The 26,875-nt window shown below is 38.1% G+C and overlaps 2 protein-coding genes across 3 annotated transcripts in view; both read left to right on the top strand.

The window, feature by feature from the left end:
* trip11.L (thyroid hormone receptor interactor 11 L homeolog) overlaps positions 1-7,225 on the top strand; it is a 51,861-nt gene extending 44,636 nt beyond the window's left edge. Inside the window, exons 18-21 of the mRNA XM_018230428.2 lie at positions 3,883-3,997; positions 4,290-4,409; positions 4,815-4,959; positions 5,910-7,225. Coding sequence (XP_018085917.1) covers positions 3,883-3,997; positions 4,290-4,409; positions 4,815-4,959; positions 5,910-6,127 — 598 coding nt within the window. The 3' untranslated portion in view covers positions 6,128-7,225. The remainder of the gene's footprint in view (positions 1-3,882; positions 3,998-4,289; positions 4,410-4,814; positions 4,960-5,909) is intronic.
* A 4,653-nt stretch (positions 7,226-11,878) lies between these two features.
* The window catches only part of fbln5.L (fibulin 5 L homeolog), a 44,514-nt gene continuing 29,517 nt past the window's right edge, over positions 11,879-26,875 (top strand). The window contains exons 1-4 of one of the 2 annotated variants that reach the window (XM_041573015.1): positions 11,879-12,236; positions 17,317-17,371; positions 20,034-20,079; positions 21,126-21,359. In XM_041573015.1, the coding sequence (XP_041428949.1) occupies positions 12,211-12,236; positions 17,317-17,371; positions 20,034-20,079; positions 21,126-21,359 (361 nt within the window). In that variant the 5' untranslated portion in view covers positions 11,879-12,210. Of the gene's footprint in view, positions 12,237-17,316; positions 17,372-20,030; positions 20,080-21,125; positions 21,360-26,875 lie in introns of both variants that reach the window. The other variant, XM_041573014.1, reaches the window with a different exon arrangement.

The following is a 26,875-nucleotide window of genomic DNA, read 5'->3' as shown; positions in this document are numbered from 1 at the left end:
ATCTAACCTAGACAACAAGTATCTCTGTTTCCTTCAGACAATGCTAATGAACATAACATAATTAAATAATACACCATTCAAATGGCAAAGTCACAGATCAGTTTGGCTCGATCATATTTCGAGGAGAATACCGGTAGCTAATCTCGAGGCTAAATTATGTACTCTGTCCTTTCGAAATCCTGAAGCCTATGTTCAGTACAGCAATTCCCTATCTGTGCATATATGCACTGTACACATAATCCCAATTCACCCAGACTTTGTCAAAATTTGCCATAATATCAGGTTTAAGGATGTGGATATATTGTATGCTAACTAGGCATTCTCTGTGGGAGGTGCCATAGATTTCCAGGCTTTTGTGATAGCCCCTCTAAATCAACTTAGTACAGGTCCCAACATGTGCAGTAATATACCTGGGTCTGACCTATATCTCAATAGAAGGTAGCTGGGAAGGGTTGTGATAGTAAGAAGAGCATATAGTACCACCTAAAATTATGCTTATTTTAATAGGCATGGAATTTAGGGTAGGGTGGTTAGGTCCTTTTAACAATACAGAGTCAACAATTCATGACCGTGTTCTTGGGGAAACAAGCCCAAATGAACTGAAATTAAGTCCCATAACAGTTACTGGTTTAGCAACAATTTTGTCCGCTAAATGCATCCCAGTGGAACCCAGCCCTTACATTTGATGCAGTTGTCTGTGTCCCAAAGAGATTGTGGCCCTATCTTGAGTTAAATTGCATTAAATGCAGTCCAGTCTGCCCTAATTCAGACAGATTATCATTTCAAACACGGATCAAGACACTAAACACCAAATAGTCCTATACACGTTGCAGTTTCATGTTCATGTTTCATGTTCAACTCTTGGATATGACAGTGTTCTAGACCAGTATTTCCTAACATTTTTCTCCGGAAACCTAAATTAAGTCAGTGAAGCCACCCACAGTTCATATTAGAACTAGCCATGCACCTTATCATAATTACTTCTGCTATAGGAATAAACTTTACATAGTTAAAATGGATCATGGGACTCTTAATATAATGGGAAAGAGATTTTGGGACCTGACCCAAAGTTTAAGAATCTTGTTTTTAGAGACACAAGTTCCTGATTGTGACTGTGATAGAGCCTCTAGGTTTAAACTGAAGTATAAACTGAAAATTGTTGTTATACTACTTCTATCTATGTGGTATTTAATATTACATAGATAGAAGTATGGAGTTATAAACCAAATGTTATAGAGGTATAAAATTTACCTGAATACTAAATGAGTGTAATAATGCAGCTATTGACCTACACTGCCCCAAGAAAAAGTGTTATATGACATTTGACTGTTAAATGTCACTAAAAGTCTCTTATTGTTGTTTGAGAATAAAATCTGTTTACTACGAATATCTGAAACATAATAACATATCCAAAGAATTAAGCACCTCACATACCATAGTTAGAATATACATATTTTTAAAGTTACTGCGAGTGTCTAGGATATAACCCACTTGCAGGAGTCAGTCAAACTGTGCACACGAAGATCTCAATCAAATCAAATCTCTTGTGCTTTCAACATGTTGTGGGATCTGACCACTGTGGACAGAGACCAATAAGAACCTGGGGGAGAAGCCGATTTTTTACATTGAATTTTATGTATCCACAAGCTTCTGATTATAAACTAAACACAAACTGAACATTATGGATGCACACACTTTTTTGATTTTTTTTTTAAGCTTATTCAAGCAACAGTTTGATCTTGTAAGAATTGTTTCCAGATGTCCGGGAATTCTTGGACCCAACACAGAGTCTGCACAAAGTTATTTTCCTTTTCAATACAAGCAAACCAACAAGGATTTTCCTGATTCCCTTGCTATCTCTTTCTTTAGATTAAACTGTGCAGCTGCATAAGCCACGGGAAAACTGCCATGTTCAGTCATGCACCATTTATGTTGACATTTATTAACCCAAAGTGAGATTTTATTTGATTTCTTAAAATATACCCATAAAGGTTTAGACCACGTGAAACCCATAAATCTAACATTTTCCCATATGAGCCATTTTATCTCTGCATTTCACTTGTCTCATTACAATGATTTATGGGGCATAGCTTCATAGTTACCATGGTATACTGTTGGCAATATGATGATAGCTGAGACCAACTCCCACTACCTAAGAAGAATAATATCATTCAGAAATTCTGGCATATGGTTGTGTTCATAAAGATCAGAATAGTACCAAACTGTGGGCAAGAACTGAGAAGGTATACATACAACATTTTTCCTGGCGGCCACCATTTGAAGGTGGGAAGTGCTTACTATTACTGTAGAAAGGTTTTATTTATCGTTGACCCTTTCTTTGGGGTTCATTTGTATATTACTCCTTGTTCTTTATAATATCTACCTAATGCAGAGATAAATAGGCTTTTGACACTGTTCTTTGTGTTTACAAGGCAAACATATCCTAAAAACTCCTTCAAGATGCCTTAAAGAAGTCGTGGGCTTGTTTTACTATTTTACTGCTGTATTTTCTCTACTGAAAATTAACATCAGAATTCCGGGGAAAATAAAGTGTATACCATAAAAGGTATAAGAAGGGAGCGAGGTTATAAATAGAATGTGAACAGGAATGGAGCAACAGAAGACAGATAACAAAATGCAATTATTACAGTCCTAAAGCACACCAAAAAAAGGAAATCGCCAGGGCTGTGGAGTCGGTATATAAATCCTTCAACTCAGACTCGAATTATCTCCGATTCCTACTCTGTTTTTAAACTAACAGTAACACCAAAAACTGAAAGTGTATCAAAGTAATTAAAATATAATGTACTGTTGCTGTACACTGGTAAAATGTGTGTTTGCTTCAGAAAAGACTACTATACTTTATATAAATAAGCTGCTGTGTTATAAAACACCATTGTATTGGACAGAGCTTATCTGTTATGTGCTATGTAACCTGTGCCTTTTCTCCTTTTCTCAGCTTGAATGGCTGCCCCCATGGCTACACAGCAGCTTATTTATATAAACTATAGTAGTCTTTTTGAAGCAAACACACAGCTTTTACCAGTGCATGCTAACAGTATGTTATATGTTGATTGAAGTACACAACATACAAGACATTTTATCACTTCCAAAGCTCAAAAATATAAAACAAATCCTTTGGCAATTCTAAACCAAAATCAAAGTTAAACTACATAAACCAAAAACAATTGGAAAACCAAAAAACAAGTTATATATTAATAGAACCTGGCATATAGCTGTTAAATATAATCCAAAATTAACTAAAGTATTCTTCCTAGAAATGTAATTGCTTTTGCCATATCCTCCTTCATAGAAGCTCTTCAATCGGATTTGATTAATTTCAGTGCTTGTATTTAAACTTATTAGGAGTCGAGTTGGTGCAATTTTAGCAACTCCAACTCCAGATACCCAAAATTGCTTCCGACTCACCAGCTCTGGAAATCACAAGCCTTAATTTCTGTGCAAATATTAAACCTTTTTATCCATGTAATAATCAGGCTGTTATTGCTTTTTGTCTTTAATCTGAAACCACAAATGTATTACAGTCAGTCCAGAGAAGTAAGTGTAGTTCTTTCTTAAACTCCTGTGACATGCGCATAACCTGCAGAGGAAAGGCAAGGCTGATAATTGTAAGGGCTGCTGTTTTGCTATAAAACCTTTCAGTTCTATAGTGTCCTGTACTCAGGTTTGCAGTGTGTTTATTACTGTATAACAGACTCCCCCTATAATCATTTTTCTTCCTACAGAGATTAATTCTTACCCATTTTTGCAGTTATGTCTGTCATTTACTAATGCTATACATTGTATTCAGAAAGCTGTGTGTTGCCTGTAGTCATTACAGAAGAGCTGAAAGTGTTGATTAACTGTCTATCAACTCTTCAGGGTCCTAATGCGGAACCTTTTTGTTGGACACTTCCATACTCCAAAAAATAAACGCCATGAAGTGTTAAAATTGATGGGAAGCATTCTTGGCATAAGTAAAGAAGAAATGGATGAGGTAAGGTGACAACAAGGAAGAGAAAGTCATCCCTGATTCTCATGGGGACACAAGTGAAATGTTTAAGCCAGTCTGCTTAGTTTGTTTTGATGGAAATGTGTATGTGGTTAAATTGTTGCAACATACAAATGGTTTCAAGCGAGAATTATCATTATTAGCCAAGCATTTTTACACAGTCATTACTGGAGCAGAGACTTTACAGTGCATTACCAAACAACATATGTGGTGAGGGCAATCGGTGTTGTAAAGATAATAACTTTTCACTATTATAAATATTTCACAATTGAACTAGCTCCAAGTAGATGAACATCAAGGTGTTTCCCGATGGGTGACCGGATGGCTTGGAAGAGGAGGGTCCAAAAGTGTACCCAGTACACCCCAAAGGCCAAACCACCCCTCACTTTTCAATACGGTAAGTACAAAAAAAAATGTTTGCAGGTGTTGAATGATGGGCAATGTGAAAGGAATTATGTTAACAGATAAAATATTACATTTCATTTCTCACCTAATTTCCCCATGTGGTGTTGCGCATGCTGCTTCTCTGGGGCAGTTTTTATTTATGGTGTCACCACATGTGTTTGGGTGAAAGCATGTTGATAAAACTTAAACATACCTAGCTTGAGGTCTAAAGCTCATTTTGGGTACATAAATGTGCAGAAAGTAATTTTTAGGAATTTCATTTCTTGGCCATAAAATATAATACAAGTGTATAAACAATATTACCATCTAGATTCTAAGTGCATCTGAGTTGTGGATTGTAGATATATTTTAACCTCAAAAAACATGATGATTCCTGACTGTGTACTGTATTCTGCAGTCATTTTCCGAACAGTTTTTTAAGTTCCTGGAGACCGAATCACGCCCCACACCTCCTCCACCCAGACTCACTATGCAAGAACTGACACCTTCAAGACCAGCCTCCACACTGAATCCAGGTGGATCCCTCTCCACCACTGTTCCAGGTACCATCCTTGCCACTTATTCTTTGTTGGCACACAAACCTTGCTATCATATGTAGAATAAATAGTTAATATTAAAAGCGAAAGCATGAAATAGAGTTAATTACATTTAAACAGATCTATTCTGCTTTCCATCCCATCTCCTGCTAGAACAAGGCCTCCAAACCATCCAGTCACCCATCTGATTCGTTAACTCATAGCAACCAATCAGTAAATTGTAAATGCAGTCAACAGCTTGGTTGCTTTGGTTACCAGGCCTGATGTAAATTGATCCTTCTGTTATATTCCCTCATACTGGTGTAGGGGTAAGGTCCCTTGAAAGCTCTGGACGGTGAAGGTGCCAATATTTTTTTGTCAATAGGTGATGCAGATTTTTGCAGGTTAGTAAGGTTTGCTCAAATTAAAATATGAAAATGAAGTTTTGGAAGCATGGTGGTATTTGCCCAAATCTGCAGCATGCATGTACTCCAACAAAAACAGGCATCCTTATCAGGATCAAACATTTTGGGGAACTTGAAGATAAAATTACTTTGTGTGGGGGTCAAAAGGCAACCCCCACATCTGTTCAGGAAAGCAATTACTGTCGTATTATATATGGCAGCAAGGAAGACGTTCACAGCTCTGCCGTACACCATAGTTTCCCTGAAGTTCAGTGTGTTAGTAACTGCATGTTACAGTTGAGCTTTGTGCTGGAACCTGTGCATCCAAGAGACCCCCACTTCAGTGCCCCTTTCCTGAGGTAGATTTCATGGCCTTGTTTTCTCAGAACGGTGTCAGGGATTTGTTTATTCTGGAGATGACAGATCCCTGTACTCATTGAAATACATTTTGACTTTGATTGCAGCATTGTTTTCAGTGCCTATTTCTAAAACAATTCATGCTTGTCCCCCTCTTGTGGGACTAAAAATCAGCAGAACACGAGCCTTGTTTGAAACATATGCCTTACCTTACAGGAACAATGGTGTCTGGATCAAGAAGACAGGAGTCAAATCCCTTCCTGGCACCTCGTTCTGCAGCAGTACCACTGATCTCAACATCCAGCCTGGGAGGCAGCGCATCTGGGCACCTCCTCATGAAACCAATATCTGATGCCTTGCCCACATTCACCCCTCTGCCAGTGTCCTCAGAATCCAGTGCAGGGGCAGTGCTAAAGGATCTCCTAAAGCAATAGACTAACTGGAGAAGCCAGTATCTGGAGCATTGTAGCACTTTAAAACACTATTGTATATAATAGACCCCAAAGAGGCCTTTTGTACAATCAGATAACGGATATCATGAACGTTTCCTTTATTTAAACCTATAGATACTCTGTGATTTGTTCAAGTCCAAAAACCACACAAATCAGACAGAAGGGATTATTATGGAGCAGCTGCCAAATTATTGCACATGTTGGTTCAATCCACAACTCATAAGACATCTTGTTCCAGCATATCTTGCACATTATTTTTGCTTTGTCGACAGCCTAAACCTCTGCAAAGCATGGTTTGTCATTTGTATAATGTAACAGTATGATCAGCACTGACTAAAGAGTGTATTTAATCAAGAGGCATTCACCCTGCTTCTAGAACGTGCAAACAAAGACTTTAATGATGGGTACTTCTCAGATGCCAAATGTCAACCTTCTAGGAAAGAGTGTTACATGCAGGGCATTTGCCCCCAGCAATTCCGAATCGGCCCTCTGCATTCAGTTAGATAGCTTATGAGTGATAATCACTGAAACTTATCAGCTCTCCAATAAAGTCATCGGTAATCAGCATTTTTCATCTCTCTGCATTAAGTATTCAGCTCCAGAAATGTCTGTCTCCAGCAAAAATGGTTTTAATGATTACTTTTAATGAATTATATTTTTGGCCACAGAGATCTGTAGAACTGTAGTGTTTCTTAAATTCTAATTCTATGGGGAGGGGGGAAGATAACCAAAAATGTTAACTCTCGCAGCTAATTTTCTTCACAAAAGGTTTCATGATGAGGGTCGGGTTAGTCATATATTTGGGTTTGTTTAAATGTACCAGATGCTCAGTTAAGCACCACTAGTTTCTCAGCCTGTTTTATATATTTAATATTCAGACCATCTCACATTAAAACTACCACAGGCAGTTTCTAGAAGAAACCAGTCTGCCCCGTGCATACGGTATATGTGCAGATCTCTTGTTATTTAATATATTTACTGATGTACAATTGTTTCCTGTTTATTTTGATGAGTACTGATATAGCTTGCTATCTGTTGTGTGAATATTCTGTATAGATAATAAAAAGTAAATGAAGGGTATTGTTTTTTCAATTTATATTTTTATCCTGTGCAAGATTGACCATCTTAGGCTATGGTGACACAGGCTGTTGTCGGCCTGCGTATATTTGCAGGCATTGAGAAGCAAATCTGCTCAGTGCACCTGCCCTATTGATTTGAATTTGATCTGTCAGTGTGCGCTCACACACAGGCTCAGGTCAATCCAAATACTGACCTCCACTTCAGCTCCGCTGTGTGTCACCACACACAGGCTGACTGAATTCAAATCAATGGAAACCAAAGAAGTTAAAACGTCTTTGCAAGACAGTGTGGTCTGGACTTCTGTTGGCAGACTGTATTGGGTCTGCGGATACAAATCTCCACACAGTCGCCGGCTGCTTTATAGGGAAACAAACAAAGCTGCTCGAGGTCAGGGAAGTAAGGTGGGGGAGTTCCCCCTGCCATTTGAAAGTTTCCCTGCAGAGCAGTTAGGGACCTTCTGAAGTTTCCTATCCGCAGCAGTCAGAGGGAGTAAATGAAGGGGGGATTTCACTGCATACAGTCAGGTATCTTATAAAAATGGTACACGATATTGAAGATAGGTTTATTTTTCATTAAAGTAAAAATGGGATTTTATTTGTTTGCTTTTACATCCCCTTTTAATCCAATTCCTTTTCTTGATGGTCAGAGAACCATGATAACTAGTTTAAGCACAAATATAGAAAACTTTTTAAACCTATTCTTCATTCTCAGGAACTAGTTGTTTCAGTATTGTAACTAGCCAGTGCCAGGCCCCCCCCCAGCAGAAAAATCTAGGAGAGGCCCAGGACCTATTCTTACTCGGCCCCAACCTGCCCACTACCCCCCCCCCCCCCAGGGATGGACTGGGGTGTCCGGAACCCACCAGGGCCCTCCTGGTGAACTCGGGGTCTTTGCCAGTGTCCTCCAATCCCCCTCCACACACATGTGCAAGTCCATCCTGGAAAACCCTGTATCATTTACCTTCCTCCTTTACTTTATTGTAAATCTGGGTGGGGGGAGCGCACCCTGGGCTGATGGGACCCGTCAGGTTTTTTTTCCAGGCACCTTTACATATAACTTTAAAACAACACACCATTTTTTTTGTTAATGTATGTTAGAAAGTTTCTTAGAATGACCTCTTTAAATACGCAAAAAAGCAGTTTTCTGGTCTTTAAGAAACTAGTTACTGTTGGAGAGAGAGGTGTGTATAGGCAACACATACTATTGCCCATGAGCTTCTAGCTGCGTCCTGAAAACAAAATAAATTCTAGCTGCGCTTGTTGTGCATGTATGCCTCAGTTTGGCAATTCTATCTTCCCCTTGAATTGCTATGTATGTAGATAGGACTTCAGGACCAATTCTGATCTAAAACTCTGGATTTAAACTGTTAAACTCTACAGCAGAATTGGCTGTATATTTTCTGTCTACCCATCATAGTTTCTTCATCTTAAACTGGTTGTTCACCTTTGCGATAACTTTTAGTATGATGGAGAGAGTGATATTTTGACACAATTTGTAATGCAAATTACCCTAGGCCTTGTACTGATTTGAATATGAGGCTGGAATATGAATACAAGAGGGCCTGAATAGAAGGATCAGTAATAAAAAGAAACAATAACAATATATTTGTAGCCTTACAGAGCATTTGTTTTTTAGAACGGAGTCAGCGACGCCCATTTGACAGCTGCAAAGAGTCAGAAGAAAAAGTCAAATAACTATAAAACTATAAACAATAAATAATGAAAACCAATTGAAAAGTTGCTTATAATTGGCCATTTTATAACATACTAAAAGTTACCTTAAATGGGAACCACCCTTTTAAACACAGAAAATTAAATGGTAAGCTCTAAGGGTTATAGATATTATTAGCCACAATTCAGCATAAGCTATAAATGTGCTAAGCAATAGCATGCATTATAGAGGGTTTCAGGCACATGAGGTAGGTATGGGTATAAACAGAGCCAGGCAAACTCAGCTGAATGGATGATGCTGACCTGTGTTCTTCCTCCAAGCATAGTTTCTCCTTAATACATTCACTATTGTCTAAACAAACAAAGTGACCGCAGGGAGACCTTAAAACATATTGTCAAAGCTTTTTTTTTTTTTTTTTCCTCTGAATTTTTTCCAGCCATGGTAGTTTGGGAGCACATATTGCAGGCCTTCTTATTTGGCTGTTTGGTTTGGTATGCGGTATCTACTTCCTGCGATTCTCCATTTATTGACAAATTATATTCTACCCCGTTACAGCCAGTGTCTTTTGGCTGGATATTGCAGTTCAGAGGCAGAGCCTCAAATTTTTTTATGACCTGAAAAATAAGGATTATCTGTAGATCCAATGATTAATCAGTATATTTTTCTGAAAACTATTCAAATATTACCTTTAGTAAATGTATTTGCTATAGAAAGCAAGGGTAACTCCCTAAAGGATAGCCCTAAATAGTTTTTATCATGTTACTCATTGCCATTGGTGAGAAATAACTGTTTTTGTAGGGAATATGGAACAATTTTGCCGTGTCTCTTAAGGGTACAAAATATTTCAGTCCTGCAGATGTTTAATTAAAACCTGCAATGTTCTAAGCTTGAGGATTTTACATTCCTGTCCTTGGCCTCCAAATGCAATAATTATAATTGTTCTAATTACGTAATGGGTTAAACATGAAGCTCCTCCCAGGCTTGCTTACCAGTCGCAATGCCCTTCTTGAAGTTTTCCCAGCAATAATCATCTCTCTGCACCTCACTATATAGATCTGTTAGCAAACAGATTTCCTTTTACAGACATGGATGTAAGTCTGAGTGGGACTCTGTTCCAGCCCATGCATAATGAAGTGATGAGTGGTGCTTATTAAATCAGTCTGTATTGGCTTTTTTTCCCTACTATTTAAGCCCAGAAGTAGGCTAAGATAAAGCATAGGATGAGATGCAAGGCCCAGTTTACAGTTTCTGCATAGACAAAACAAAAGTTTTTAATGTTCAAAGTAGACTTGAAGCCTATCAAGATGGTGAGTTCATTCACAATAGGACACATTTTTGGAATGACAGACTATTCAACATTAGAGATGTTATTACTAGGAAAACAATTATTGAAGTGAAAGAATGCTGATTAGCATCAGAGGGGAGACTACATTTCAACTGAAACACTGTATAGCAATATGTGTTATTCCATCGTTTTACATTATTATTGCTGCCGTCAGCTTTTTCCAAATGCCAGTTCAGTCTCTGCATAAATACTGCACTTAGGGAGTTCTCATTTAATTGAATCTTGGAACCTCTCTCTTGCCTTATTTGCAACATGGCACCCAGTCAGGTCCGGACTGAGAGTTAAAATAGGCCCTGGCATTTCAGGTACACAGAGGCCCAATCAGCCCACATAGAGGCCCAAACAGTCCCCACCAGCCCACTAAATACTGACTTTCTATGGGACCTTATAGCAGCCCCTCTGGCATTTGCCAGAACCCACAGATTGCCAGTCCGCGCCTACACCCAGTGGTTGATCATTGCTTCAAAATAACTTGCTCTACAATGGAAGAGTTAAAATTTAAATGTACATATATGCAAGATACCTATTTGTGGCTGTGCAATGTAGATGTCCCATGGAAATACATGTTTGGCACCCTCAATGTTCATATTCACTTATCTGATACCTCTGGCCTGTGCCCTCGGCAGATGCATGGGTGCTCACTCAGAAGTACTCTAGGCTGGTCCAGTTCTCCGCTAACAGGAGCACCAGCCTGGAGTATCACATAAGTGATTTTAATCTCTAATTTGGAACTTTTCAATTATTTAACTTTTCCTTCTCCTTTAATTACATTTATTAACCCAGGTCTCCCTGTGCTTTTTAGGCTGGGTCTATCATAGAATGAAATGTCATCCCACAGTAGCAAATACGAATAAAAACTTGACACATTATTGATTTTAAACTGATGTTTTTTCGAACCTACTTTAGGTCCACTGAGAGAAATATTAGGAATCCAGGTAAAACATGTTTTCTAATTTCAGCTTAGCAAATATGGGCACCACCAAATTTCTAAAGTTGCCCCTACAGTTTAGAATCAGTTTCCCTGATTCACTTTAATACAGTTCAATCTATGCCTTCAATAGATGTAATTAAAATGTAATACAGTAAAACATCTTAATCAATGTGGGCCTGCAGACTTGGAGGATTCAAGAAGGATTCCCAGTGGTTCAACCTATTTTTGATTCAACAAAAATCTATGCCTTTCTCCCTCATCCCTGAATAGTTGCAACCAGACCTGGACTGATAATCTGTAGATTCTGGCAAATTCACAGGGGCTTCTATAAAATGCCATAGTTGTATGAATCTCCATCTTGTTACAGTGCAGAAAGTAAACAATGAATGCCAAATTGTTGGTAATACATTTTCAAACAGGTAGTAAATTGGCCCCATTTCTGGGTTCCAGGAGATCAAGGTGATATGATCATTGCCGAATGTCTCAGCAGCAGTTTGTCCCCCATTGAGCAGTACAGAACACTGGAAATGTCCCCTACTAGATTAGTAGCACGTTGTATTGTTAGCTAATCATTCAGCAATGTGCTGGTGTAACTATACACATGAAGTCATTAAGAAAAGTTATCTGCAGCACATTTCCTTGTGGCCACACAATGGTTAAGGCGTTTAGCAAGTTTTTTTTTTTCTCTTTCCCTTTCTTGTTGGCAGTCACCCCAAGATTGTTGTGAGGAGTCTGGCCACTTGGTGAACTGAGTAATCAAAACCATCTGTTTCAGACCGAGGCCCCCATTTGCATTGTTTGACATACTCTGAAAATGAAGTGTTCATTTTTAACATTCCTGCAGCAATTGGTCTAATGCTGTATTACGGAAGATTGCTAAGCTGAACCAGGTGCCCCCACTCCAGTCCTCACTCCAGACGTTACAGAGCAGGCAGCACATCTCTCCCTGGGACTTACATCACTATCAGACCCGCACTGACCTTGCACACAAGGAACCTGATCACGACCTGGCTTTCTGCACATGCACCGGGAACATTTATGCAACGGAATATGCTGAAAATCAGGTAGAGCTTTTTCTGCATTTGTCTCTGATCTGCACAAGAGGGAACTTAGCATTTAAAATGCTAAACATGTGCAAGATAGACATAAAGATGTAGCATTTAGGCTATATCTGACGCAACTGGTGTGTATAAAAATCACTGTTTTCAGATGACTTTTGTACTTGAATTCTGATGTTTCTTGCAGTTTGTTTTAATGTTGTATGCATTCACTTATTTGTACATGTGATATATATTTCCCCAAAGAGCTGCTAATACATTGTATGAAACGCTGTGTGTGGCAACTGGAGTTAAGGGGGTGTATTTGTTTCTTTTTTTTCCTCTTTCTGTGTTTACCAAACCTAACCTTCCTCTGGGGTATCCCATCTGCAGCGCACATTCTATTTCTCCTCAACTTGCAGGATGTTAGTGACATTAATTCCACAGAACAGTCATCACACATTTTCCTCTGCTCATTACTAGAAATACTCACTAACTCTTTCTGTTCTTTTTCTGTTCTGATTGACTTTATACCTGACATCTCCTTAAGACTAAGCAGGTGCCTACAACTGAGGACTGGTTGGGCTTTCTTATTGCCAAGATACTGCCTGTTGTATCAATAGAATGGCCAAATATTATTTGAGAAAGAATATGTTCCTAACAATGACATATAAGACTGCCTTTTTTGCATAAAAATGATAGTTGTCTAGGCCTATTAGACATCATCTCAAGTATCTCATGAATAGTATGGAAACATTCATACATCTGTAATGATCTTTAAGTATTACTGTAGCAAGAATGTTTCATTATATTCATTGGTAGATGCCTTTTTTTTAGCCTGCATACTAGTTGGCAGTGGTAGTGAAAAGGTTGGGCATTGTCAAAGTGGAGCTATGATGACATCCTAGTGTGTAAGATAAAGGTGAATCCCATTTACAAAGGGCATTATCCCAAAACCCTTGTAAATTAATGGAACTTCTATTTATGGCCAGGGAAACGATTCTCTTTTGTACCCCACTGATTTACTTAAGAATTAAAATTGAAATTACAAAACACTGACAAATGGTATAAACAATATCCCCAATGGCAAAAAGCACTCACAATTGTAATTTACGGACCTGCAAAGCACATTGGTGCTTGCATGTTATTATGTAAGCAATCACACACAGCCTCCCCTGAGGATCCACCCCATACACAATGCTTAGGTGCACACCCACTCACTCATAACTCAAGGCAACAGCAGCTACAGATGTTCTTTTTCTCCTGTCCAGAGCATACAGCTGCTAAATTGTCACCATTTTGGAGAAGGGGGAGGCTTAAGGTTAATCTGCTGCATTTATGGGTTATACAGGTGCTTGTGCTGTTTTAATCATGATAGAGTCAGGACATGGAAGAAAAATAATAAAAGAGCATTCTGCAACTATCCTTATTTCTCTGAAGGATCTTGCCAGCAAATGAATTACTAATAGCAGAATTCTAAAATAACAGGAGAGCTTTTAAGGCTAATTCTGGAGCACACACACCAAGAGCAACTTTGTAGTATTTACTTTTATATACTCTTTTATATATACTCAGGGGAGCACAACTGGATCAGTTACCCACATGTAAATCTCAATCAATGGCACCACAACATTGCCCCTACAGAATATCATACAAACTCTTTGGTGTTGAGAGTGAATCCAACAATAACAGAAGAGTTAGGATGATACTGTTAATGGGAACCTCCCACTGTCCGTAGTTTGATCCATCATCTTTCATCCATATGAAACATGAATAGATCTTGCACAGTTTGGAATGTGCAGTGCTGGTCATAAAGAAGCCAGCAGGACTCAATCTAGTCATTCAGTCAATGATGTTTTGGTATATCATTTGGCTACAATTCTATGGGAAAGGAACAATTCTCTATATTTGCATTGATAGGGAAACTAATAATAATGATGATGGTGGGAATTGTCACTTTGCTGCTGTCGAGGTTTCATTAAGTATGACACTAATTTTAGTTAAAGATGATTAAATCAATTCTATATCAATAGCTTCAAAACACCTTAGAATACACATACAGTAAGTATATCTGTGCCTATACATAACAGTATTTGCCTTCACATGTCACCTTGCCATACTGTTATTTAATGTCTTTTACTCCCATGTTGCCATTTGGTGCTTAGTCAAATAAAATCTTAAAAATGTCAATGGGAGGATGTTTTCCTTCTGAGGCCATGGAACTAGTGGGGTTCTTTGTAAATGTGAAATTTAGAGATTTCAGTTATTTAGTTTCTACGTAGATAGATAAGGTAGCAACCAATGGCAGTCAACAAACCCTCAACCCTGAAAAAAAACTATTTGAATAGCAGCTTATGGGCTAGATTTAAATTGATAATAGTTTATCATATGAAATCTCCATGGAAGTCCATGGGAAATTTGGAAATTAATTAGGAGAAAAGTCTTTCTGGCTCTAAATGTGATAGACATGCGGCTATACTGTGTGTTGGCTCGGCTGATCTATTTAATCACATTTTGCTTAAAATTCCATAACTAAAATCTGTTTTACACATTCACAGAATACGATTATGAACGGTTTGTGGAGGTGTTTTCTGGTTTAGTCATTTGAAATTGCTGGAAGCATTACTTTCCATGTTTAATCTTTCCAAAAATAAAATACACAGCTTTTACGTTCTTAAATATTTTAAAACTTGATCTGGTGATATTTGTACTGGCCTATCTGCAGGGACTGGGTGGTACTTGCCATTACACACTTAAGGTGCACCTTACTCCTAAAGTGGTGTGATTTAAAAATCAAAGGTCACTTCCAGTAGACACAAGGGCATCCATTCCAATAAGCAAAACAGGAGGTTCCATCTTAATATTCAGAAAGAGTTTTTTTTCCATGAGGGTGATAACGTAGAATTCTCTTCCTGAGTCAGTTGCAATGGCAGATACATTAGATAGCTTCAAGAAGGGGCTGGATGGCTTTTTAGCAGTAGGAAATACATAGTTATAGTAGCTCTTAGTACCGAATTGATGCAGATACTGGCCTAATTGCCATCTTGGAGTCAGGAAGGGATTCCCCCCCCCTCTGAGGCAAATTAAAGAGGCTTCAGATGGGTGTTTTGCCTTCTTCTGGATCAACTTGCTGTTTGGCAGGTTATATATAGGTTGAATTTGATGGACGTGCATCTTTTTTAAACCTATGTTACTATAAAGCTCTAGCATCGGACTAGGGGCATAGGGGCATTAGGCTTTATTTGTCCTTTTTAGCTGATGTCCTTTAGAGAGAATGTTGGCTGAAAGTTGACTGAAGTGAGAACAGAGTGTATCCCTCACTTGGCTACCCCCTACACAACTGGCCTTACCACAGTCAGCCTGGCAGCATTTAGACCCCAAGAGAGCAGCAGAACACTATTTACCTTTAGTCACAGAATTTGTTTGCCAGATAAACTGTCAGAGATCTCTACCTAAAATTGCATGTACTGTACTGTACCGTCTGACTTTATTTGCTTGCCACATAAAACAATCAGTTAGTAATTGTACCTGTTTTACATAACATGCTAGCAGCATGATCTCAGTGCTCTAGCAAACAAATGAATGCACTAACACTTCCATAAGTCTCTCTGACAGACATAAGATATTAGTAAAAGATAGGCTTTCATTTTTTTTTTTATGGTAGCCGGGGCGATCCTGGCCCCTCCGCCGCCCTCTTACCTTTTTGCACCTGAGGGGGTTCAGGGTGTCCACGAGGGTGGCAGAGAGGGCCAGTATGCTAGAGTAGAGAGCCCAACTACACTCTCTGCGCTAGAAGAGCCGAATTTCCGGTTTGAAAACTGGAAATTATGCTCTTAAAGTACCAGGAGCTGCATTTTTGCTGCCCCTGGTTCCTAGTGGGGAACAGCCTCAACTCGCCTCATTGGCGAAGCGCCCCTGATGGTAGCTAATGGTAACATAAACATGGATGCGAGAAAGACGGTGAGATAAGAAAAATTATGAATTTGGTGCATCCCTACCACAAAACCAGACCAAGTAGCAGTGTCGACCCAAGGCAATACTAGTGAGGCCAGCACACCCCCCACACACTTGCAGCCCTCCCCTCATCTGCCTCCCCTTACTACCCCTCCCCTGTCACCACATGCTGTCACTCACTCCTCTGCCAGCAGTTTGCTGGGAACTGAGCCCCTCCCACAACTGCATCCTCGGCAGGTGCCTACCATGCCTACCCCTTGATCTGTCCCAGCTCTTCTTCCATAACATATATTGATAACGTATAGTGTGTCTCTTCTTCCATCACTACTATAATGTGCCTCTTCTTCTTGGTTTGTCTGCCATTTTTCCATTCTTTATATAGAGGTCCTACTAATACCTGGAATAACTACCAGTTTTACAAGGGATGCATGGAATCCTGGATTCAGTTCAGGATTTGGCTAAACTTGAATCCCAGTACCTGGCCAAACCAAAACCCAACCCTTAAAAGCATGTTCCTTTTGGTCACTTGAACAAGGAAATCACAATTTCCCCTGCAGACTTGCACACCTCCTTTTATTCCTTCTTTTCCCCAATTTGCATATGCAAATTAGGATTCAGATTCAATTTGGGATTCTTTTAAATCCTTCTTGAAAGATTCGGGATTCAGCTAAATCCCAAAATAGTGGATTCAGAGCATCCCTAGTTTTTATACAGGGCTTTTTTTTATTATTGTATTTAGCATTAACATAATTTTAATGATTTTCTTTTTTACTGACTCAGTGGGAGATTGTCTTTGATAGGCATGAAGATTGTAACATGGAAACCTGGAAAAAAAAACTGCATCATCTGTCATGTTTTAGCCTTAGCAAATAAACTGAAATGGCATGAAAGTATTATTAATAGTTCATTGTGTGTAAAGTACATTCCTTCATTACATTTATAGCTTTTCTCACTCTTAATGCACTCTCAGTAAAACAGTAAAACAGCACCCATAGTGTTACAAAGTTATGGTGATTTTTCCCATGAATATTTAATTTTCACAGAACTAACCAATATTTCATTTTTGTGTTATGCATTGAAGAGTTTACCCATTAATGAATATGTGCCTTTGTGTAATGCACATAATCCTAATTTGTTTTTGGTTTTGTTTCAGAATATTCACTCTGATCACTCTCTGTCTCTGCATCACAGACTCAGTACATGCACAGGTAAGGACCAGGCATTTTAGCCATTTATTTTGGAAAATACTCTAATTTTGGTATGGTTTAGAATTTAAAAATATCCAACAGTTTTATGAATAGATAATGTAAGGACCAGAAACCAGAACCAGATATACAAATCAAATAGCAATTAGGTGCCATTACAACAAACAATTTAACAAATTGAGGGTAGAAAGCACAGTGTTAAAAATGCTGGAAAATAACAGGAATATGAGGTTGTTTCAGAGGAGAGGTTGTATAATAGAGGAGAGCTTTCCAAACCTGCCCCTCCCCAAAAAGACAATATGGCCAAATGCAGAGAAGGGGACCTGAACCCAAAAACTCTGTGAAATCGACTTTCTCTAATTATACTGTATATAAAGGCTATTATAAGAGTTTATGAGGGAATCATGTTGAAAAGAGGCGGGTGGATATAACTAGTGGGCATTTTGAGAAGGAAAATGAAAATGTAAAATGCAGATGTACTGCATAAGTACAATTAATACTAAAAATTACCTTCCAGCAAGTGGATTGCTTAATAAGAAAAATTAATCATATAATTTAAATTTTAAGGCCTAAAAAGAAGAAAATATACATTTAGAGCTGAAATATACATTTACAGTGGCCAACTGGTTCATTTCTGCTGTCAGATTGTATGTTTCTATCTAATGTCATTTCCACATGCCAATGTAACTGAGCCAGTAATGTGGGGTTCTCTGGCTGTTTAAACTATTGGCACGTTTAGCGATTTCTCTGCCAGATGCACACAAAAAAGGAGAAAAGTGTTAATGCCAAACCAACATATTTTGAAAGAATAAGACAATATTCCAATTTATAACAAAGAAAATCCCTTTTGTTTTCCATCCAGAATTCCTTGCAAACTGTGAAATAATAATGATAGACATAAAAAGAAGATTCAGATTTATATGTCTTTCAATGCTCTCTTATATACCTTTTCCTATATACCTTTATATACTCTCTCCTATATACCTTTTCATTACTCAAATTCTTTTAATTATAGAATGACGATTAGTCCTTGCATCACTGCCTTTATAATGGCATCTTAGAGTTCTAGGCTGACTCCATCCAGAATAACACAATCAAAGTACCTGGTCATGAAAATATTGATCATAAGAATGTGCACCCAAAAATTTTTTGTTTCAAGTATTATGTAAAAGCAATCTGCCTCTGCAATCTGCAAATATAGATTGTTCTAAAATCATAAAAAAACAAGGCAAAACAAACTTATGAAAAATGGTCTAAACACAGTGAATATAGCAGAACCAGACATCAACTTGACAGTAAAGGAGAATGAACATGAAAATCTCCTATATGGACAAATTGTGACTAGCAGGGAATATGTGGAATGGAAAAGGAAAAAAGGTTCTACTTTGTACACTAGAACTGAAAATAGCCACTAAATTGTATTCAAAAAATTCAGTCAGAGGCCCACCAAAAAAAACAAGACCACATACCCTCCTTTTCACTTCTGCTCACTTTTTTGTTATTCTCTTTATTCTCTATTCTCTTTATTCTCTTTTCTCTTTATACACTATTATTTATCATTCCCTATCTCCCCTCTTTCTTCTCATAGAGAAATGGGGAAGGGCAAATATAAAGGCTTTCAAGGTGGTGTGATTGGGTGAGTTGGAGGGCCCACTGAAACCTTGATCCACCGGCAGTTTTCCTGGTATCCTGGTGGACCAGTCTGACACTGCCACTCTATTAAATTGATTTAATACAGCTTCTCTTTCTTTGATGAGTCAAAGTACTGCTTAATATTACGAGGCAGATGTTTGCCAGTGTTTCTTCTCAATAAGAAGGCTGTATGGATTCCCTCTCTAGACCTTCACCAAAAAATTCACAATTCATTTTTTACCACCAGATATTTCTGATGTGTTGTGACATTTAATTCAACTAATGGCTATAGTGAAGCCACAAACATCCCAAAGCCTCTGAACCCCAGTCATATTTCTGCTCTCACTACTGACCCCCCCCCCATACCTAATTATCTCTTGATCCATATCACTGCCTGGTCATGAAACTCTTCATTTTGTGTAAAAGAGTAGCCTCATACATACATTTGTCCAATGTATCCAACATATCTCCATACAGTGATCTTCTCTTATTTAAAATGAAATAGAGGATATGTAAATATTAATTAGAATAAACTAGAGGTAATGTATTTGACACTGTTAATAAAATCCACAAAGGAGGTGTTTAATAAACCTGTTTTTCAATTACTTTGATTTATCTTTAAAGTGCGGGGGGAAATCAGGGAGGGGGACTATCTAGAGTAATAGGTAGGGGCTTTTCTTATTGGGAGCAGTTAGTTCTCCGTTAACCAACAAGATTTTAGGCAAGGACAACTGCAGTGTGCAAATCAGTAATTTGGGACTAATTACTAAATGGGATGAATGAGCTTTCTTCAGCAGCACAAACAATTGTAGGATTAGATATATTGATAAGCTATAATACATCATTTATTATCCCTCGTGAAAAAAATGTTTGCTATTAAACATCTGCTTGTCTGGAGCTTTTACCTGCTGTTATAGTTCCCCTTTGCAATGACATCTCTTGAACCAGTGTTGGTTACTGCATTTTTGGCAGTATCTGATTTCCAGTGAGCATAACAATTGTATTTTTCTTTTACCCTGTATTTCCCCAGCAGTGCACCAATGGCTTTGAGATGGACCGGTCATCAGGGCAGTGTTTAGGTATGGCACCCCAAAATGGTTCTATTAGAACATGTGAGCTAGAGTTCAAGGATTATAGGTATATGGTAAAGGGGGGGGGAAGCAAAATTGTGAGTCTTTGGCCACCACAAAAACTATTTTGAATAAGTTACACTTGCAGAGGATTTCTGCCTTTTGTTAATTTCCTTCCCTTTTATTTATTTACAATTGCAGTATCATGTATGGGCAGTGCAGGAGGGGAGTGTAGAGAACTGTTGCTGCTTTGCATTGCATTGTACATTGCTGTTTCATGATGTCCACTTGTAGCCATTTTATTGGCTATACACCATACTACTCTCCTTATCATTGTTCTTTCCTGATGTCTGTGACACAGTGTACAGTTATGGGCCTATTTATCATGTTGAGTAAAACATTGGAGACAAACATCACCGGTGATGTCGCTCATAGCAACCTATTAGATATTTGCTTTTGTTTTCTATTTCTAGATGACTGTTGAAATCTAATTGCTGATTAGTTGCTATGGGCGACATTATGTTTAATGTTTGTCTCCCGTGTTTTACACAGCATGGACAAATTATTATTTATTTGATTCAGAAAACCTATTTATTTAGAAGGGGGGGGGCTAAAACTACAGATAATAAACGTTGGCCTAGAATGTGGCATATGTATTTTCCATGATTGAAGATTTATGTTATTGGGATGTGTCAGACGGATACACGGAGCATGCAATTGTGCAGATGTGTATAGACTGGGAGTGCAGAAAACATGCTTTTTGGTCAGGGTTTCCATTTCAGTGGTAAAAATGCTTGCCTGGAATCAGCTTGGCACAGCTATGTCTTTGACAAGTAATGAGGATAAAATAATGCAAGCCAAAAAGAATAAAACAGAGTAACTTTGACCACATATCATCAGCTACTCTTACTGTGTAGCCTTCCAGCAGGGAATTTCAGTGTTTGGCTCAGAGTCTTTTAAATACGCCAGTGTAGTTGGGGTTTGTGCCTAACATGGAAATGGAATACTTCTGCCAGAGTACTGATATAGCTCACGGTTTTACCTGCTTTTCTTAGATGTGGATGAGTGTCGGACTATTCTGGATGCCTGCAGAGGAGATATGATGTGCGTAAATCAAAACGGAGGATATCTATGCATTCCTCGCACCAACACCATGTTTAGACCTAATTTCCGTAACCCATATCTACCAGCTGCTGCGGCACCACTTCCACCTCCAAATTTCCCATCACCTGCCCGACCCCTCATCTGCCGTTTTGGGTATCAACTTGATGAAGACAACCAGTGTGTAGGTGAGTGGAAGTTACTCCTCCCAAATACCACATAATTGCCTTACTGAGAATGATGCCATTTGAAACAGTATCAGTTCTGATGACGCCACATTACATACATGGCTCTGTGGCAAACTCTGTACCTAGGAAACACAAATGAGCCACATGTTTGCTGTTGGTGTAGACATGATGTCATACATATAATGGGAGAAAAATGGAGCACCAAAGGAGCCTATTATTGTTCCTTTAAAAAATAGAAATGTATTGAAGAATCATTAAAAATGGTGAAGGCATGGCCAGAACATATTGTAGGCTGCCCGATTTACGCGTTTCATGGCTACCGGGCACTTCCTTAGAAGCTATAATGGGCAGTTGCTAATAAAGGGTAATGATTAGCTAAGTCTTTTATTGCTATAGGTAAAAAAAAAACAATAAAAACCCATGTGGAGTTTAAAACTAGAAATAATAAACTTTTGCCAGTGACTGACCTTTATTATGTCAGACGCGTATATAGGAATAAGACCTGTTATCCAGAATGTCAGGACCAGATAACGGATATTTCTGTTATTTGGATCTTTATATCTTGTCTTCTAGAAAATCATGTAAACATTAAAAAAAACACAATAGGATGGTTTTTCTTCCAGTAAGGATTAATTAAAATGGAGTCTATGGGAGACAGCCTTTCCACAATTCTGAGCTTTCTGGATAATGGATCCCATACCTGTACTGGGCATGCAGGTCTACAAATGTGTATAGATTGGGAATGACGTATCTGAATATAATTAAATGAGAAACAGAGAAAGGCAAAATGAATTGGCATTTAAAGAGATTATCACAAAAAATAATTTTACTTTGATATTTCTAACTCTTTTGTTGGTTTGTGCTGATGAGTACAAAGAGCTGGCATTTTGGAGTTACCACGCTTTTTTAGTGCCCACATTTCTTTGAAGCTGTTTAATTTATTCAATCAGATTAGTTATGGATTAGGTTTTAAAGCATAAAAAGATTTAACCTTCATTAATTACACACTTAAAGAAGTGGTACATGAAATGTAGACCTAAAGTATTTGTCATAAAAATCATTGTCACTTGAATGGAAAACTCACAGTATACCAGATACCAGACATTACAGCATACGCAAGCCGTGTGCGGAAAAGGGACGTGATAGAATGTCCTAGTATATATATATCATTCCCAATATAATTCCTTCCTCCGTGAAACTCAATTTCATTCATTTTGAAACTGGCTCAGTTACACATAGAAAAAATTGCAGACACAAATTAATTTACTGGAACCGAGTGTCATCCAGGTGGCCAGAGCATTTTGAGTCATTAGGAGTTCTTGGAGAGCTTTGCATCACTGAAGAAATAAATGGCAGTGCTTATTCTGGCTTAGCATGAGTTTTTTGGGTAAGCTTTCTTGAAACAGTGTAAAATTAGCCACAAGTAAAATTATAGGATGTTGCAAGACATGAGTTGGCCTCATTTACTTCTTGGCATGAGCTAGCGGGTTTGAGTGTTTACGGTGAATGACAGGTCCAGTGTAAAATTTTGTAAAGGAAAATTATGGGTAAGATGTTCTTTTTGAAAGAAAAATGTGTCTGACTTTAGGAGCAAAACAAGAGATGTGCAACCTGGAGGGTAATTATGTAATGCCATACATACACACTATACAGTCTCTGAACAAATGAAATAACCATTTTGAATTCAATCTCTTATACTCATCCCACTATCCCAAATCTAAATGTTTTTTTTCTTTTAAAGATCCATATTTTTTCTCCAATGTATATGTCTGTGCAACTCCTTGGCATTTGTTGCATGGTTTCTTTTCCTCACTATCCCTCTTATATATATTCCTATTGCCTACTCTGGTGAATTTCTGTCTGGTCCCCTACCCAAAAACTTATTTTTTCCCACTCCACTACCATTGTTGTTTGTGGCTCTCCCCACAGCTAGATGCAAATTTTCTTATTTGTCATTACTACCGCAATACATTTCTTCAATATCCAGCAACATTAATTTAAAAAATCACAGAAGACTCTGTAGAGTATACAGTTGTATAACAGCCCAGATACACGAGTAGAGTGAAATTATAAAACTAACTACCGGTATGTATTTTTTCACTTTCTTAAAAAATGTATACAACCGTATTTTTAAATTGAATGTATCTGCCAGTGCAACAGATTCAGTGCAACAGATTTGGGAGCAGAATTCCCCAACTTCACAGTTCTCACTTTTCTTCCCCAACTTCTTCCTCATCTTCAGATGGAACCACTTTTTTCCTATTCTGTATGAATATTCAGAACTTACTGGTGAATTAAGCATCCAATGTAATTATATTGTCCCCATATATATTTATACAAAAGTAATTATGTCTCCACTTCTATTCAAGTGTAACCAACCCCAACTTAGCCAACCTTACCTCATAACTGAGACCATCCATACCCTTTAACAACTAGGACAGAACAGTATGTTGTTGAACCTTCTTGCTGCTGTCATTGCTTGCTATAGCTAAGACTATTATCCACATGTATGCTCATAATGGATATGTCTAACTTAGTCTTATTTATTGAATAATTGGCTTGCGTATGTTTGTATCCCGAATGCATAACTTTACATTTATCAACATTGAATTTTATCTGCAGTGGCTTAATGTGACAATGCTTGTCCGACTGGTGCTATAACACAATGCCTTTAGAAGGTGCCTGGTACGCCCTGTTCTTCCTGACAGCAACCCCTACCCCCCCCCCCCAGTCCACTTGAGCCTGCTTGCTGTTGCTAATTTGTGGCGGGCAGTGAAGTTAGAGGTAGGAGAGGGGCAACTATTATACAGCAGACCCTACTGTCTGGAATGACTGTCACCAGCCCCACCCCATGTCCACAGGATCTGGTGTGGCCACTGCTAATCTGCTGCTTAGTTGTCCAGTCTACCTGTTTGTTTACATTCAAGGATGCCACGTTCTGGATAGATTAATCATTCTCCTGCATAGTTTTGTGTCATCAGTAAACACAGATTTGTTGCATACAGTGCTCTCCCCAAGCCATTAATGAACAAATTAGTAGGCCCAATACAGAACCCTCTGGGACACCACTAAGAACTCTTCTCCAAGTAGAGAATGTTCCACTGTTTTTAATCCAAGTTCAAACAACATAAATAAGATCAACAACCCTTAGCTAAAAAAGCAAATGTCTATGCAGCACTGTACTTGGCAAACTCCAAGAAGATCACATCTACTGCAACCCCAGCTTACTAACCTCATCATAAAATTTGTCTGACATGATCTGTCCAGCCATTGCCAGGTCAAGTCGGTCGTGCACCCTAGGCAACCCGGCCGACTTGTTGCCCCCCACCGTTCGCACATGTACAGAAGAGTGCAAGCACCAAGGAAGCACAAGTGCAATTGCCTAGGAAGAGCGCACACTTGCATGTGGAAGAAACTGCTGCCACAGCTTCTGAACACAACGGAAGGTGTCAGAAGCGATATGTGCCTGATGCCCCTCTACCTTTGCGCCCTAGGCATGTGCCTCTTTCATCTAACCCTAGTTCCAGCCCTGTCTCCAGCCATTCTCCAGAACATGGGTGCCCAAGAGGTAGATCTACCAGTAGATCGTTAGCTGGTGATTAGTAGATCTCAAAAAACTGTCAACAAACAGCTTGTATAAACCACCCTCCGGTTTCATTCTTTTCATTAGGATATGTATTACAGTTTATTTATTAAAGTTACATAATAAATAGTTGTTCGTTAAACATAACAATATACATTTTCTCATAAATTAATATAATATTAAGTAATGTTTTCAATGGAACAGAATGCTAACAATGCTTTTATAGATGTAGATCCTAATGGGGCAACATCACTAAAAGTAGACCCCTCATTAGTAAAGTATGGGCACTCCTGCTCCAGAACATAATCTTGAATGTGAGCCCTCAATTGTTACCCCAAAACAGATATCGGAATTACAGGCCTGCAATTGCCAGTGGTGGTCATATAGCAGCAAAATTTACAGGTTGCAGAAAATAGAAGTATAATCCACAGTCCACTCATACTGGATCAAACTGGCTAATTTATTGTAGCAAGGTTAGTTTGTATTAGTCACAATATTGGTGGATGTTTGTTGATACAAAAGTTCAGCACATAAAAAACTATTACTCAAAAAGAACCATATAAAAACACATATGGCACATGCCACAATACATGAGTGATGTAGTTGCGATGTGGGAAAATATTTGGTCAGATCAGACCAAGATAAGGATTTCTGGCCAAAGCAATATGTGTGGCACAAATCCAATACTGCTGTACCATAATAAAAATGACACAAATAGAGATAGTGGTAACATGTAGCTCTCAACACTCACAGGACTTGTTTCAAAAAACAATATTATATAAGTGTAATTTAAAATGATTTGACCAACTTGAGGTTTTCTATACAGCAACAGATACTGTGCTCATAAATTCCTAAAAAGTAACATTTTAGTTGGATTTATTAGCTCACTGTTTCAGTCCTGTACTGGGACTTTTGTCCATTATACTATCCAGTATATATATAGTTCTTACAGACATTTTCTGTCATGCATATTATAACAATCTGATAGAACATTTACGAGTTATATACTGTATATTCAGGTTTTGGAAAACTTTTGTCCTTTTACAATTATTCATACATACACTATAATATATTAATTTCATGTTTAAACACCACTGTAATTCTGACAAGCATTTCTTGGTTGACATGGTAACAGTTTTTCACATACATATATATAGTATATATGTTCTCTGTATGTGTCCTCCTGTGACTCTTATATAAAATATATATATATATATATATATATATATATATATATATATATATATATATATATATATATATATATATATATATTAAGCAAGTAATGCCACACAGCCCAGTTACACTGTGTGGTGCACGTTGTTAAAAGTGTGTTGCTGCCACAGCAACGGAATAAATAGAAAAAAGAAGAAATAGACACAGCACTCATTCTTGTTGATGCGATTAGGTGTATTAAAACCCAGCAGTACTGGAACCCAGCAGTACAACATTTCGAAGTACACAGACTGCTTTTTCAAGTACATGGGTTCAATAGTTACAATGAGATACAAATTGCTACAACCCTTTTAAGGTATCAAACAGGAACTCACTAATGGGATATGACATCACAGCACTCTCTAGCACATTCAATTAACCCTTTAGTAGCTACAGCTATGCTGCTGCTCCCTTTGCCCTAACATAGGAAATAATCCAAAAGTAAAAAACAGTGGAAACCATTATCTAAAAAAATACGTAATGTGTTTAACTGATGGATCGACCATGCTTCTCTTTTTCTTAACAACTCACCCAGACGTGGGGGGAGATCGTGAGTTATTATTAAGAAAAGAGAGGTATTTGTGAATTTGTATTTCATTGTAACTATTGAACCCATGTGCTTGAAAAAGGAGTCTGTGTACTTTGAAACGCTGTACTGCTGGGATCAAGAATCTGCTTTTAATACACCTAATCGGATCAAAAAGAGTGAGTGCTGTGT

Source organism: Xenopus laevis, chromosome 8L, assembly GCF_017654675.1.
Source record: "Xenopus laevis strain J_2021 chromosome 8L, Xenopus_laevis_v10.1, whole genome shotgun sequence".
Classification (NCBI taxonomy): Eukaryota; Metazoa; Chordata; class Amphibia; order Anura; family Pipidae; genus Xenopus; species Xenopus laevis.
The sequence above is the reverse complement of the archived record's forward strand: the minus strand, read 5'-3'. Positions and strand labels throughout refer to the sequence as shown.